The sequence below is a fragment of the Aquarana catesbeiana genome, linkage group LG03 (assembly GCF_042186555.1).
Source record: "Aquarana catesbeiana isolate 2022-GZ linkage group LG03, ASM4218655v1, whole genome shotgun sequence".
Taxonomy (NCBI): domain Eukaryota; kingdom Metazoa; phylum Chordata; class Amphibia; order Anura; family Ranidae; genus Aquarana; species Aquarana catesbeiana.
Window position 1 is genome coordinate 423553027 of NC_133326.1, and position 12512 is coordinate 423565538.

The window sequence follows — 12512 nt, forward strand, 5'->3', positions numbered from 1 at the left end:
TCTTGGGATTTTTTTTGCTCTCCTCCGCTATGTGTCTTTCATGTTCTATCTTAGCCATCCTAATTGCACCCTTACATTTCTTATTGCATTCTTTATAAATTCTGAATGCTGTGGATGATCCCTCAACCTTGTATTTTTTGAAGGCCTTCTCCTTTGCTTTTATATGCATTTTTACATTGGAGTTAAGCCATCCAGGATGTTTGTTCGCTCTTTTAAATTTATTACCCAATGGGATACATTGGCTAATGCCCTTATTTAATATGCTCTTAAAGCAAACCCATCTCTCCTCTGTATTCTTTGTTCCTAATATTTTATCCCAATTTATGCCTTTTAGCAAGGTTTGTAGTTTAGGGAAGTTGGCTCTTTTGAAATTCAGTGTCTTTGTGTTCCCTTCATGTCTCCTATTTGTGTGATTTATACTGAAACTAATTGACCTGTGATCGCTGTTACCTAAATTGCTCCATATTTCCACATCTGTTATCAGGTCTGTATTGTTGGTAATCAGTAGATCTAGTAATGTTTTATTTCTAGTTGGTGCGTCTACCATCTGACCCATAAAATTGTCCTGCAAGACATTAAGGAACTGGCGAGCCTTAAATGAATGCGCGGTTCCCTCCGCCCAGTCTATGTCTGGATAATTAAAATCCCCCATTATGATAACACTTCCCATCCTTGCTGCTAATCCAATTTGTGATAGGAGATCCGTCTCCACTTCCTCCCTCAGGTTAGGGGGCCTATAGCATACTCCCAGTATTATTTTCCCCTTAGCTTCATCCCTTTGGAGCTCTACCCTTAAAGATTCCACCTCCTCCCTAGCCCCCTCAGTGATGTCATCTCTCACATTCACTTGTACATTATTCTTGATATATAGGCATACCCCTCCCCCTTTTTTACCCTCTCTATCCTTGCGGTATAGGGTATACCCTTGAATGTTTGCCAGCCAATCATGAGAGCTGTTGAACCAGGTCTCTGAAATTCCCACAAAATCCAAATCCTCCTTGTACAACAGTATCTCTAGTTCACCCATCTTGTCCGCCAGGCTCCTGGCATTGGTGAACATGCCACATAGTTTAGACCGGTCGCATACACCCCAAACTGTTCACTATTCGGCGAACTGGCGAACAGCCGATGTTCGAGTCGAACATGAGTTCGACTCGAACTCGAAGCTCATCCCTAGTGATCAATGAGAAGAATGTTCCTTACATTGGTGGTCAGCAGAAAGAATGTTCCTTACATCAGTGGTCACCAGAAAGAATGTTCCTTACATTGGTGGTCAGTAAGAAGAATGTTCCTTACATTGGTGGTCAGTGGGAAGAATGCTCCTTACATTGATGTTCAGTGGGAAGGAGGAAGAGGACACACCCAAAGAGCTCTCTGTGAGAACCAGCCTTTTTCAGTCCTGGGCCTTGCCTGCTAGCTTGGCCCAGGAATAATGCCTGATCCTGGGGGAGGCCCTGGGAGGGATTCCCCTGATGATATGGGGCCTAGTGCGGAGGTGGATGGGGAGGATCTGACTGTGGGTCCAGGCCCTGGTGAGAATGTGGATGTCTACAGACAGAAGATCATTGATCGCTTTCAAACAATTGGAAGAGCTGAGGAGAAACTTAAATGTTTAAAAGCTGAACATAAAAACTTCAGGGCCAAGTATTTATAGGCCTAGAGTAAGAATCGTTTGGCCATGAAGCCAGAGTTACAGCAGTTGGAGGAGAAAGTAAAGAAACAATCTTTATTTTTGGAGCAATTGAAAGACAGAAGTGGAGCTTTTGCAGAAAAGTTTAACAATGAGAGGAGATTTACCAGCCAGACATCAGTGAGTTCTGTGGATCAGCAGCCGCAGGTAACAGACATCCCGGCTTCATCTGCCTCTGCATCTCTCCCCCCATGTCAGGCTGGGGAATCGCTAGCGGCAACCAGCCAGGGGATTGAGAGTGAACATGGCACCCTAAAGTTCATCAAGCAGGTAGAGTCACCCCTAAGGGCAGACAGGTCTGTTGATGAACCAGAAGTCCCTGAGGATGAGCAGAGGGATTACAGACCGGCAGAGCCAGCACTGGTCTGTCGGGACTGTCTGCCCCACCGGCTGTAGTGGATGGTGTCCCGGCTGTGGTGGATGGTGTCTCGGCTGAGAAACAGAAAGGGAAGGAGCTCTGCAAGCAGCTGCCTGTTGGAGTCTCTGCTGTGGAGAAACCCTCTGCAGACATGGAGAGAAAACCCCTGGCAGAGGTGTCATCAGCTCACCAGAGCAATGTGGATGGATCTGCATCAAACACCCTGGACGTGGATTTTGCTGCTCCTGCTGACACCTGTAGTCCTACAAGCAAGATGGCTGCCAGCTCCAAAGAGCCTGTTTCATCTGCACCTGGGTTGATTCATGCAGGTGGGGGAGGGGATCAGCACAGTGCAGCATGTGAAGTGGAGACAGCCATGGAAGTCTCCTGCAATGATTCACCTGTTGCTGTATTAGAACAACCTTCACTCTGCTCAGCTGATAGTCCTGTCCTGATGGAGGAGAAGAGTCTGCCTGGAGGTGAGGTGTGTATGGGGACAGCAGTGAGTGAGGACACGGCAGGAACTTTGAATGTGCCAAAAAATAATGACAGCAATAATACTGATAAAGCAAAGGATGTGTTGGTGGTGGGTGGTGGTGGTGAAGGGGTTAATGTGGCTGCTATAGGTAAAAATGACATTTCTTCTGCTCAGCATAAGAAAGATTCATCAGGTGTGCAATCTAATCTCGAATCTGTTCAGTTGAAGGGGGAGGGGGAGGGTGGCTGAGCTGATTTTGGAAATGGGTTTTCAAGCATCGGATATATTTGCTTTGATTTGCTCAGTGAGGAGTTATGAGTATGATTTGTCCTTTGTAAAGCCTGAGGGTTTGGATTTATTTTGGGAGAGGTATAGTAGGTGCAAGGGCCTTCCACAGTGGAGTGGTTTGGTGCCAAAGGTGATTTCAAGGCAGCCTCTGATAAAATTGGTGACGATCCTGGTGCGTAACAAATCCATACCAGAGGCTGATTTGATAGTATGGCTACGCCGATATGGTGAGGTCCTCGCTCCACTGTGGAAGGTCCTTGATCAGCATGGGATATGGACAGGGGCCTGGACAGTGTCACTAAAATTGGGGGTGCTGGGCAATGTAGTTCAACACCTGCCCTGTTCAGCTTTTCTGGGGAGGGATAGGCTGACCATTTTCTACCAGGGTCAACCTAAGGTCTGTAATAAATGTGGTGACAAAGGCCATTTTGCATCTACCTGTACTCGCAAGAAGTGCTCACTATGCCAGGATTTGGGCCATTTGGCCAAAGATTGTACCGAGATTCGGTGCAATTTGTGCCAGAAGCTCGGTCATGCTTATAGTCAGTGCCCGGAGGCATTACATAACTTGCCAGGATTGGCGGCTGAGCTGCAGAGGCGCGATAAAGAGGATGAGGCCGCTAAAGTTAGGGAGGAAACTGTTATTGCCCCTCCTGTGTCTGTTACATCTGTTCCAGATTCTGTTTCCCCTAGTGATGTGGTCCCTGAGTCTGTCCCTCTTGTGTCTGTTACATGTGTTGTTTCGGATTCTGTTTCCCCTAGTAATGTGATCCCTGAGTTTGTCCCCCATGTGGTGGTCCCTAATCCTACTGTACGTAGATCCCCCAGACTAGCAGAAGCTGTTGGGGGGGCAGGTTTAGCGGATCTTCCCTCTCGGCCTCCAGTCCCTGTCCCTCAACAGCGCAAACGTGGTCAGGGGAGTGTGGGGGTGTTGGATGGGGGAGGGGTTGAAGGGAAGGTGTCCATATCCCATGTCTCACCCTCTATTGAGGGGGATTCGGATGATGAGGGGTGGGAGAAGTTTAGGAGGAAGAAAAAGAAGAAGAGGAAGACAAGTAAAGTGGTCATTTCTTCCTCAGAGTTGGTCCCAGGAGGGGTTCCTCTTGGTAATACTTTTTCAGTTTTGTCGGGTGATGAGATGTCTGATCTATCCTTCTCTTTATCACCCATAGATGAGGGGGAGTCACGTAGTCTGAAGAGAGCTGTTTCTGGTGATGAGAGTGTGGCAAAGGTTAAGAAACGACTACCCCAATCATCCTGATGGCAGTTCCCGCTCCGATAAAGGTGGCGACCATTAATGCTGCCAGCATTAAATCTGCAAGAGCTCGTTATATTGCCTTATTTTTGCTCAGCGAGTTTGATGCCGAGATTTTATTTTTGCAAGAGACCTGGCTCAATACTTTGGTCGATGTCCATCTAGCAAAAAGGGAGAGGAGATGCGGTCCCTCCTTTTGGTCTCTTGCGGCTGAGCCCTGCAGCGGAGTTGCGGTCCTTTTTAAAACCGATATGGTAACATGCCGGTGGGTAATTGAGGTAGAAATGGGGAGATGCATGGTCTTAGATGTCTCTGTTAGGGGGCAGGACCTGCGCCTGATCAATATCTATGGACCGCAGTCAAAATGGGGCAGGAAATGCCTCCTCACAGAGATCAAGCCCTTCCTTTTTATGTCCCAGCAGGTTGTCTTCGGAGGTGATTTTAACACCATAATTAGGCCTGAAGACAGGAGAGGCTCCATAGACAAGCTGAGTTACGATAGCGTTTTTCTTAGATATGGTGAGACAAGCAGGCCTGGTAGATGTGCATATTAAGCACTGCCCTGGCAGCACGGGATTCACATTTCAGAGAGGGAATAGTCAGAGTAGGATAGATAGTTTTTATTTTAAAGGAGAACTCTGCTTTCTCAGCTCCTGAGTTGAGGGTGGTAGAGTTCTGACCACTGTATGCTGTCTGTGACTCTGAAAGCCTCGGACACTCCACCCAGGGGAAAGGGTACCTGGAAACTGAATTCGGCTCTCCTGGAAGATGTAAAGGTAAGACAATTCTTTGAGGATTTTTTTTCAGGCACAGGTTTCTATTCTGGACTTTTGCAACAGTAAGTCAGAGTGGTGGGAACTTGAGAAACAAAGGGCAATTGGACTTTTCAAGGCCATAAGTAAGAAGAAGCAGCTTGGTATGTACATCGCCTACCAGCATTTGCGGAGGAAGCTTGATCATCTTGTCTCGTATAGAGGAGATCTCTGAGGTGAAGTTTCTTCTTAGGAAGTGTCAATACGACCGGCATACCTCCTTGGTTCTGGAGAGGGATTATGGAAAATATCACTTGCCTGATCATTACCAGAACTGTAAGCAAGGCATAGCAGTTAAGACGGTCATAGGCCTGAAGGATAGTATGGGTTCCCTGGTGGAGTCCAGATCAGGGATCCTGGAGATCTTCAGATCATATTACGCAGACCTTCTGGGAAGAAAGGACCTTTGTCGGGACAGGATAGAAAGCTTTCTGGATTCTACTCCAGGATTGGGAAATGGCACATTGCCTTTGATGGATTTGTCAGAACCAATTTCAGTGGATGAGGTAGTTCATGCTATAGAGAAGCTGGCTACCGAAAAATTGCCTGGCCCAGATGGGTTGACAGCTGAATTCTACAAGTGTTTTAAGTCCATTCTGGCTCCCTTTTTAGCAGGGTTTATAACAGCTGTCTAGAAGAGGGTTCGCTCCCACCCTCCATGAGGCAATCCGCTGTGATTCTTCTGTCAAAAGGTAAAGACCCCTCAATGATTGAGAACTGGCGCCCCATCAGTCTTCAATGTTGATAGAATGTCTTCAATGTTGATAGTTCAATGTTGATAGAAAGATCCTGGCGAAAATTCTATTTTGGCGCTTGTCATCAGTGGCAGGCGATTTGTTGTCCAGTCATCAGCACTGCTCAGTCCAAGGTAGAAGTACCTTTTCAGCGGTTTTAGCTGTCCGGGAGGCTTTGGAACGATGCAGGGCTGCTGGATGGAGAAGGTACTTGCTGGCATTGGATCAGGCGAAGGCTTTTGATAGAGTCAATCACGAGTACCTGTATTTGCTACTTGGTAGATACGGCCTGCAGGGGAGGTTTATAGATTGGCTGAAGACATTATATAGAGGGGCTGAGAGCTTCCCACTGGTTAATGGTTGGGTTGGACGGCCTTTTGAGGTTGGCTCTGGTGTGTGCCAGGGATGTCCTCTGAGCCCCCTGTTATATGTATTCGCAATCGACCCCTTCATAAGAAGGCTAGAGAGTGGATGTTTGTGCGGGGTGCCTTTGGGCATTGCTGGTGTGCCACCTTTGAAGGTCGTGGCCTATGCCGATGATGTGTCTGTTATTGTCTCTGGGACAGAGGAGGCGCAGGAGGTGGTCTCTATTATAGAGCAGTACACGGAGGCTTCTGGTTCTAAAGTCAACCATGAAAAGAGTGAAGTTTTCTGGATGGGCGAGGAGGGTGAAAGCTTCGAACTTCCGGATGCCTTCCCAGAGCCCCAGCAGGAAATTAAAGTGTTGGGCATCAAATTTGGTCCTGGTGACTATGGTCATCAAAATTGGGAAAGCAGGTTGGTGTGTGCCAATGCCAATGTAGCAAGCTGGAAGAAATGGAAGCTTTCCTTGAGGGAGAGGGTTGACTTGATCAAAACGTACCTGGTCCCAATCTTTTTTTTTATGTCAGCTTCGTCTGTATCTTGCCAGCATCTCTCTATGCAAGGGTGTACAGCTGTTTTTTCCAACTGTTATGGGGAAGTAGGCTGAACCTGATCAAACGCAATGTAACTTACCTGTCTAGGCGGGAGGGTGGCCTAGGAATGGTCAACCCAATAGTTTTCTTTTCTCTGCTCTTTTTAAAGTACAATCTTGGTAACATGCTAGCAGAGAACCCGCTGGGATGGGTGGGCATTTTCCAATCTTGTTTTAGGCCTTTTCTGCGATGCTGGGAAGATGGCGGTCCAGTGAAAAGTCTGAGAGTCCGACATGGCAAGCTCCCGGCTTATGTTGCCCCGTGTCTGAAAATACTTCGGCAGTGGCAGGTGACAGTGGAGGATATCAAGTCCCTCCCCAGGAAGCTTCTGGAGAAGAGGATTTTGAGCTCTGCTTTCAGTGTGTCACTGGCCTTAAGGGATTGCCCAGGCTCTGTAATGTGAGGGGTTGCGTTTAATCAATTTAGTAAGAATCCCCTTGAAGTTTAGGGATCAAGCCTGGCTTGCTTTCCATGGAAGGCTCTATGTGAGAGGGAACTTGAAGCATCACCCTGTGGATGATCGGGATTGTCCTAGAGTGGAGTGTGTTGGTAAAGTGGAGTCTATGGACCACTTTTTGCTGCAGTGTCCCTTTAACATAGAGGTGTATAAAAGGGTGGGGAGGACTCTAGACATCCCCTTTTTCTATCGCATGAGTTATGCGGAGTGGGTGTACGATTCGCTGGCATTTTGATTTGGATACACTGTTTTTAGTTAGTATAGTTGTCCGTTACTTCACATGGAATGCACAGTGCCAAATTACCCTGCGGAAGAAAGTCCTCTCTGTTGAGGTGGTGGTGCACGATATTCTGGGTGAGGTTGGGAAAATTCGGGGTCTTGAGAAGGGCAGGGAGCCTCGGGCGGTCTGGAAAAGGGCGTGGAGGAATATCAGACCTACCTTTGGTGAACTGCCCATCTCTGGGTGAGGAGCTCTTTTCTTTTTCTGTTTCTTTCACTCCTTTAGCTTTTGTTGGTTAGTATCTTCTTTTTTGAAGAAGGGCTGCATGCATAATGGGTGCGGGTTTGTTTCTTGACCTCACAGTTTTGATGTCTGGTGTAGTGGTGTGAGTCGTAGTAAGATTATCCCCAATAATGACATGTTCATGATGAGTTTTGTTTTTGCTGTAAAGTCATTTTTTGTTTGAGAGCAGATTTGCTGTATTTATTTCATTTATGTAAATATGTATATATTTATGTATATTATATATAGTGATTTTATGCTTTTTGATTGCAAGACTTTTAATAAAGAAAAATTGGGAAGAATGGCCCTTACATTGGTGGTCATTGGGAAGAATGTTCCTTACATTGGTGATCAGTGGGAAGAATGTTCCTTACATTGGTGATCAGTGGGAAGAATGTTCCTTACATTGGTGATCGGTGGGAAGAATGTTCCTTACATTGGTGGTCAGCGGGAAGAATATTCCTTACATTGGTGATCGGTGGGAAGAATGTTCCTTACATTGGTGGTCAGTGGGAAGAATGTTCCTTACATTGGTGATCAGTGAGAAGAATGTCCCTTACATTGGTGATCAGTGAGAAGAATGTTCCTTACATTGGTGGTCAGTGAGAAGAATGTTCCTTACATTGGTGGTCAGCGGGAAGAATGTGCCTTACATTGGTGATCAGTGGGAAGAATGCTTTTTACATTGGTGGTCAGTGAGAAGAATGCCCCTTACATTGGTGATCAGTGAAAATTTTATATAAAGTAAATAAAAATAATTTTAAAAAATGTAAAGCACCCCCATGACCCCCGCACGCGCTCTATATGGAAAGCTTTATGTTAGACAAGCACATGTATGTAAACATGTGTCTATAGACGCAAATGCTGGACACGGGAGCGCACCCGCAAGGTAACCCCCCGGGAGAGCGCTTCTCCTAGGGGGTTATCTGATGCGGGGAGGAGCCGCGAGAGCCACCGGGGGACCCCAGAAGATGAGGATCGGGGCCACTCTGTGCAAAACAAGCTGCACAGTGGAGGTAAGTATGACATGTTTGTTATTTAAAAAAACAAAAACCGAGCCTTTACAATCACTTTCATTTTGGAAATGTACCGTTGTTGCACTTTCTTTAATGTAAGTTTATTTTGCTTTATATTCTATAATAAACATTTATTTTGAACATAGTGCAGAGAAATTCTGTGACGAACGCATGTAGTGTGGGCAGTGCAAAATGTAGGTGGGGATTTGTGTGGGTGTGGCTTGAGTGTGGTTGGGAACACATGAGCGGGGACAGGGGGCCCCAGAATCTCCTATTGCCTGGGGGCCCCATGAGTTGTCAGTCCGCCCCTGTCCGGGGCTGAAGTTGTTAAAAAGATCAGAGAAAAGAAAACTATTGGGTTGGACAGGTAAGTTACATTTTGTTTGATTCAGGTTCAGCCCATTTTCCCATAACAGTTGGAAAAACCAGATGTGGACCCCTGCATTGGGAGATTCCAGCAAGATACAGACCAAGCTGACATATAAAAAGACAGGGATCAGTTTATTTTTTATCAAGTCAACCCTCTCTCTCAAGTAAAGCTTCCATTTCGGCCAGCTAGCTACTTTGGTGTTGGCATCCACCAGTCTGCTTTCCCAATTTCAATGACCATATTCACCAGGACCATATTTGATCTCCAATACTTCAATTTCCTGCTGGAGCTCTGGGAAGGCATCTGGAAGTTGAAAGCATTCACCCTCCACACCCATCCAGAAAACTTCAGTCTTTCCATGATTGACTTTGGAATTAAAAGCCTCTGTATAATGTTCTATCACAGAAACCACCTCCTGCACCTCTTCTGGGGGGGGACTAAGGGGACTAAGGGCTATGGTGTACCACCGTAAAGGCTGTCCATTGCAACTAGGTATGTCTAAAGTGATCCTCTCTTCTATGAAGAAATGCTGTTAAAATCTCCATCATTCTGATTTAGTCTAGTTTGGTAAACCAATGTTTTAAAGTTTGTGGGGTAGTAAGCTTCCATGCAAATGCCCGGGCAGCATTCAGCAAATGCACAGTCAGAGACTATGTAACGGCGCAAGGGAACAGAGTTTAGATGTAGACAATATTCCAAATTGTCCGTGCCAAGGTCAACTGATGTCAGTTGTTTGACTACTTTCCTCACCCTTTTCCAGAACTGGAAATGTAAGCAGAGGGCACTGCCAAAAAATATGTAGGATTGTGCCGGGCTTCTTGGTACAGCTTCAGCAAAGCTTAGAGATTTGAGGGTAGAATTTGTCAAGTAGCACAAGGACCCTATACCAACTAGATAAGAGCTTGTGGCCCTGTTCCTGAAAATGGTTGGCAATGAAAGATTTATGAGCAAGAGTGATGATCCTATTAATTTGCTGCTTCGAAAAGAAGATTTGTAAATCTGATTCCCACTGGCAAATATATGAAGGGATATAACCTTCCGGAGGCACGTTCAACTGTTTATAAAGGACTGACAACAAATGTGGCACATAGCTGCAGTCTGCACAGAGACGCTCAAAGGCGGTCAGTGGTCTAACATCTGGTATGGACTTTAGAAAATCAGACAATTGGTAGGCTGACCAGGAGTTCGAAGGGGGCTGGATACCTTAGCTAGTTTCTGACAACAGCTTGTCTCTGTTGATCGCTGGTGTGACCCTGACCTGGCTCCTGATCGTGACTTGCCTTCAGCCCTTCCTGTGTCTTCAACTATGTTTCTAGCCTCCACTATCCAACCAGCTGCCTTCCAGTCTGCTTCTCTTATGTAGTCTTCTCATCGACCTATGTAAGCATCGTCATAGCCAAGCCTTCTTCTTGTCACTGTTATTTGGATGTTACAAAACTGTTAAAAACAAATCTATTGATGTTTCTTGATTTCATCAGTAGGTAAACTAATCGAAATAATTTGTAAAATACTGCAGTAGCGCCCAGTTTTGCATTCTACTTGCATGGCTAAACATGGCGTAAACATGGCATAAACATGACACTTTAGTCTATAACACAGCTAGATCAGCACTGTATACTGTATGATATATGTATACAAGTGCACTCTGTTTTCACTAGGTGCATATTACAATTGTGGTGTGAATAATTTGATTGGAATCCCAATGCTCTAATAAAGTGGCACCCATACTGCAGCACACCACAATGCACATGCGATGCCATAGTGCACTGCTTTGAAAAAAAGGCCATGTCTGTTGACTAGGTTGTAGTTCTTTTTGAACATGCTGTCTTACCGTAACATGCATTACCAGACATTCATAAACAACACAGTGCTAAAGTGAATGGGCTCCAACGTAGTACAAATATAATGATCTAAAATAATCCTACCTTTCCTTGAGCACACATTGTTCCATCCAAAGGAGGACCTTTTTTTGTTTTACAAAAATATGGATTGTCTGGATGACTGCACCAAAGTTGCTTGCAGGGGTCAAATGTTCGAAACTGAGGATAAACAAAACGGTCAAAATGTTATTCAATATTTTACAAAATGCAATTTTAGGTTATCAGAAATAAGTTGTTTCCAGCTGGTATACTGTAAAACTATTACTTTATTGAAGCAACTCATTTATTATCCATCATTATTTTAACAAGGTTTAAATTCTTAATTTTTAACTCCATTTTTATTTATTTTGAAAGTATTGTTACTTCATTTATGTATTTATTCATCATTAAAATTTGGTTTTCCCGTTTAGTGTAGCTTGTTTTTATTGCTCCCTAGTGCTTCTTGTTCATATATGTAGCGCCCACCTACTTAGGTGTGTGCTAACTAGTTTAGTGAAGGTTAGTGTCAGGTAAAAATTCCAGGCATTACCCTGTTGGTTTAAGCCTGGTTGGGTTTATTTTGGTTGGGAGAAATGACAGCGTAGAATTGGGGGTGTGACCACCTGCATTCTGTTGAGAGTGATGCCTTGTCTGTCCAGTGAGAGGTGCTGGAGGGCAGGTAAATTTGGAACAGGATACAGTTAATTGTATAGGTCACCCTGAACCAATCATTAATTTGAATGGGCAGGGGCTTTCAGGCCTATATAAACTGTGGGTCACATGCTCAAAGGAGGCTGGCTGATGGGAAAGATATAGCAATGGAAGACAGTATGTAGAAGCTGGTGCAGCTCAAGAGCTCTCCCCACTGGGGAGGGGAACGTGCCTTGTAAGGAGGAGAAGTGGAGGAGATAACAGAAGAAATCTGCAATATTTAACAGGAGGAGACTGCTACTACCATCAGAAGAAGGACTGGGAGAGGACCCTCTATGGCAAGCATGGACGGTTGCTCAGGAGTACACGTGAGTGTAAACCCAGGGAAACAGTAATTCCAAAGACTGAGGGTGTTAAGGTGCTGACCGTGGAGTCTTAAATAGTTATCACCTTGGAGGAATCCAAACAGTCAGTCTAAGAACTCTATTCAGAGTTCTTCGGACATAAATTTGGAAATGCTGTACGGTTGGGAAGTAGTAGACAGGAGGGAGAAGATATGCAGACCATTACCGGAACCAAAGCAACTCATATCTCTTGCAGATATAGGCTGTCCATATCGCCCATTCTTTTCCACCAGCAAGAGAAAAAAATAAAATTAATGTTTTACTGTTTTGGAGTGTTTGCTGTATGATTTATGCAGTGAAGGGGGGTAACGGGAACATACTACAGAAAAGAATGAACTACCCAGTGTCAGGTCACCTGTATCCAAGTGACAGATGCACCTCCTTGGGGTCAGGAGTGCACCGCTATGATAGTGGACCCTAAGGCTGACTGCTGTGGATGGAACTCGGGGTGGTTCAGGAAGGCAAGTCCCCGGAGCACCAACACGGATCCCACAGTGAGTTAGAGCATAGATTCCCCAGGGCGTGGAGTCTAAGAGCCAGCAGGTGTTCACCAGAGCCTGGATGGACTGGGCTGCAACTGGCTCCAGGTCGCGGCCCCCAGGGTCTCCCAGCTCACGCTCACGGTAGGCTACAGGAGGATGGAGAGGAAACAGCAGCCCAGGACAGCAAGGATAGTAAGGAG

General features: G+C 45.5%; 1 protein-coding gene across 2 annotated transcripts in view; it reads right to left on the bottom strand.

Moving 5' to 3' along the window:
- Window positions 1-12512, bottom strand: part of LOC141132411 (A disintegrin and metalloproteinase with thrombospondin motifs 2-like) — a 1679109-nt gene that overhangs the window by 602811 nt on the left and 1063786 nt on the right. For both annotated transcript variants that reach the window (XM_073620760.1, XM_073620761.1), the window contains exon 10: window positions 10842-10955. In XM_073620760.1, the coding sequence (XP_073476861.1) occupies window positions 10842-10955 (114 nt within the window). The remainder of the gene's footprint in view (window positions 1-10841; window positions 10956-12512) is intronic.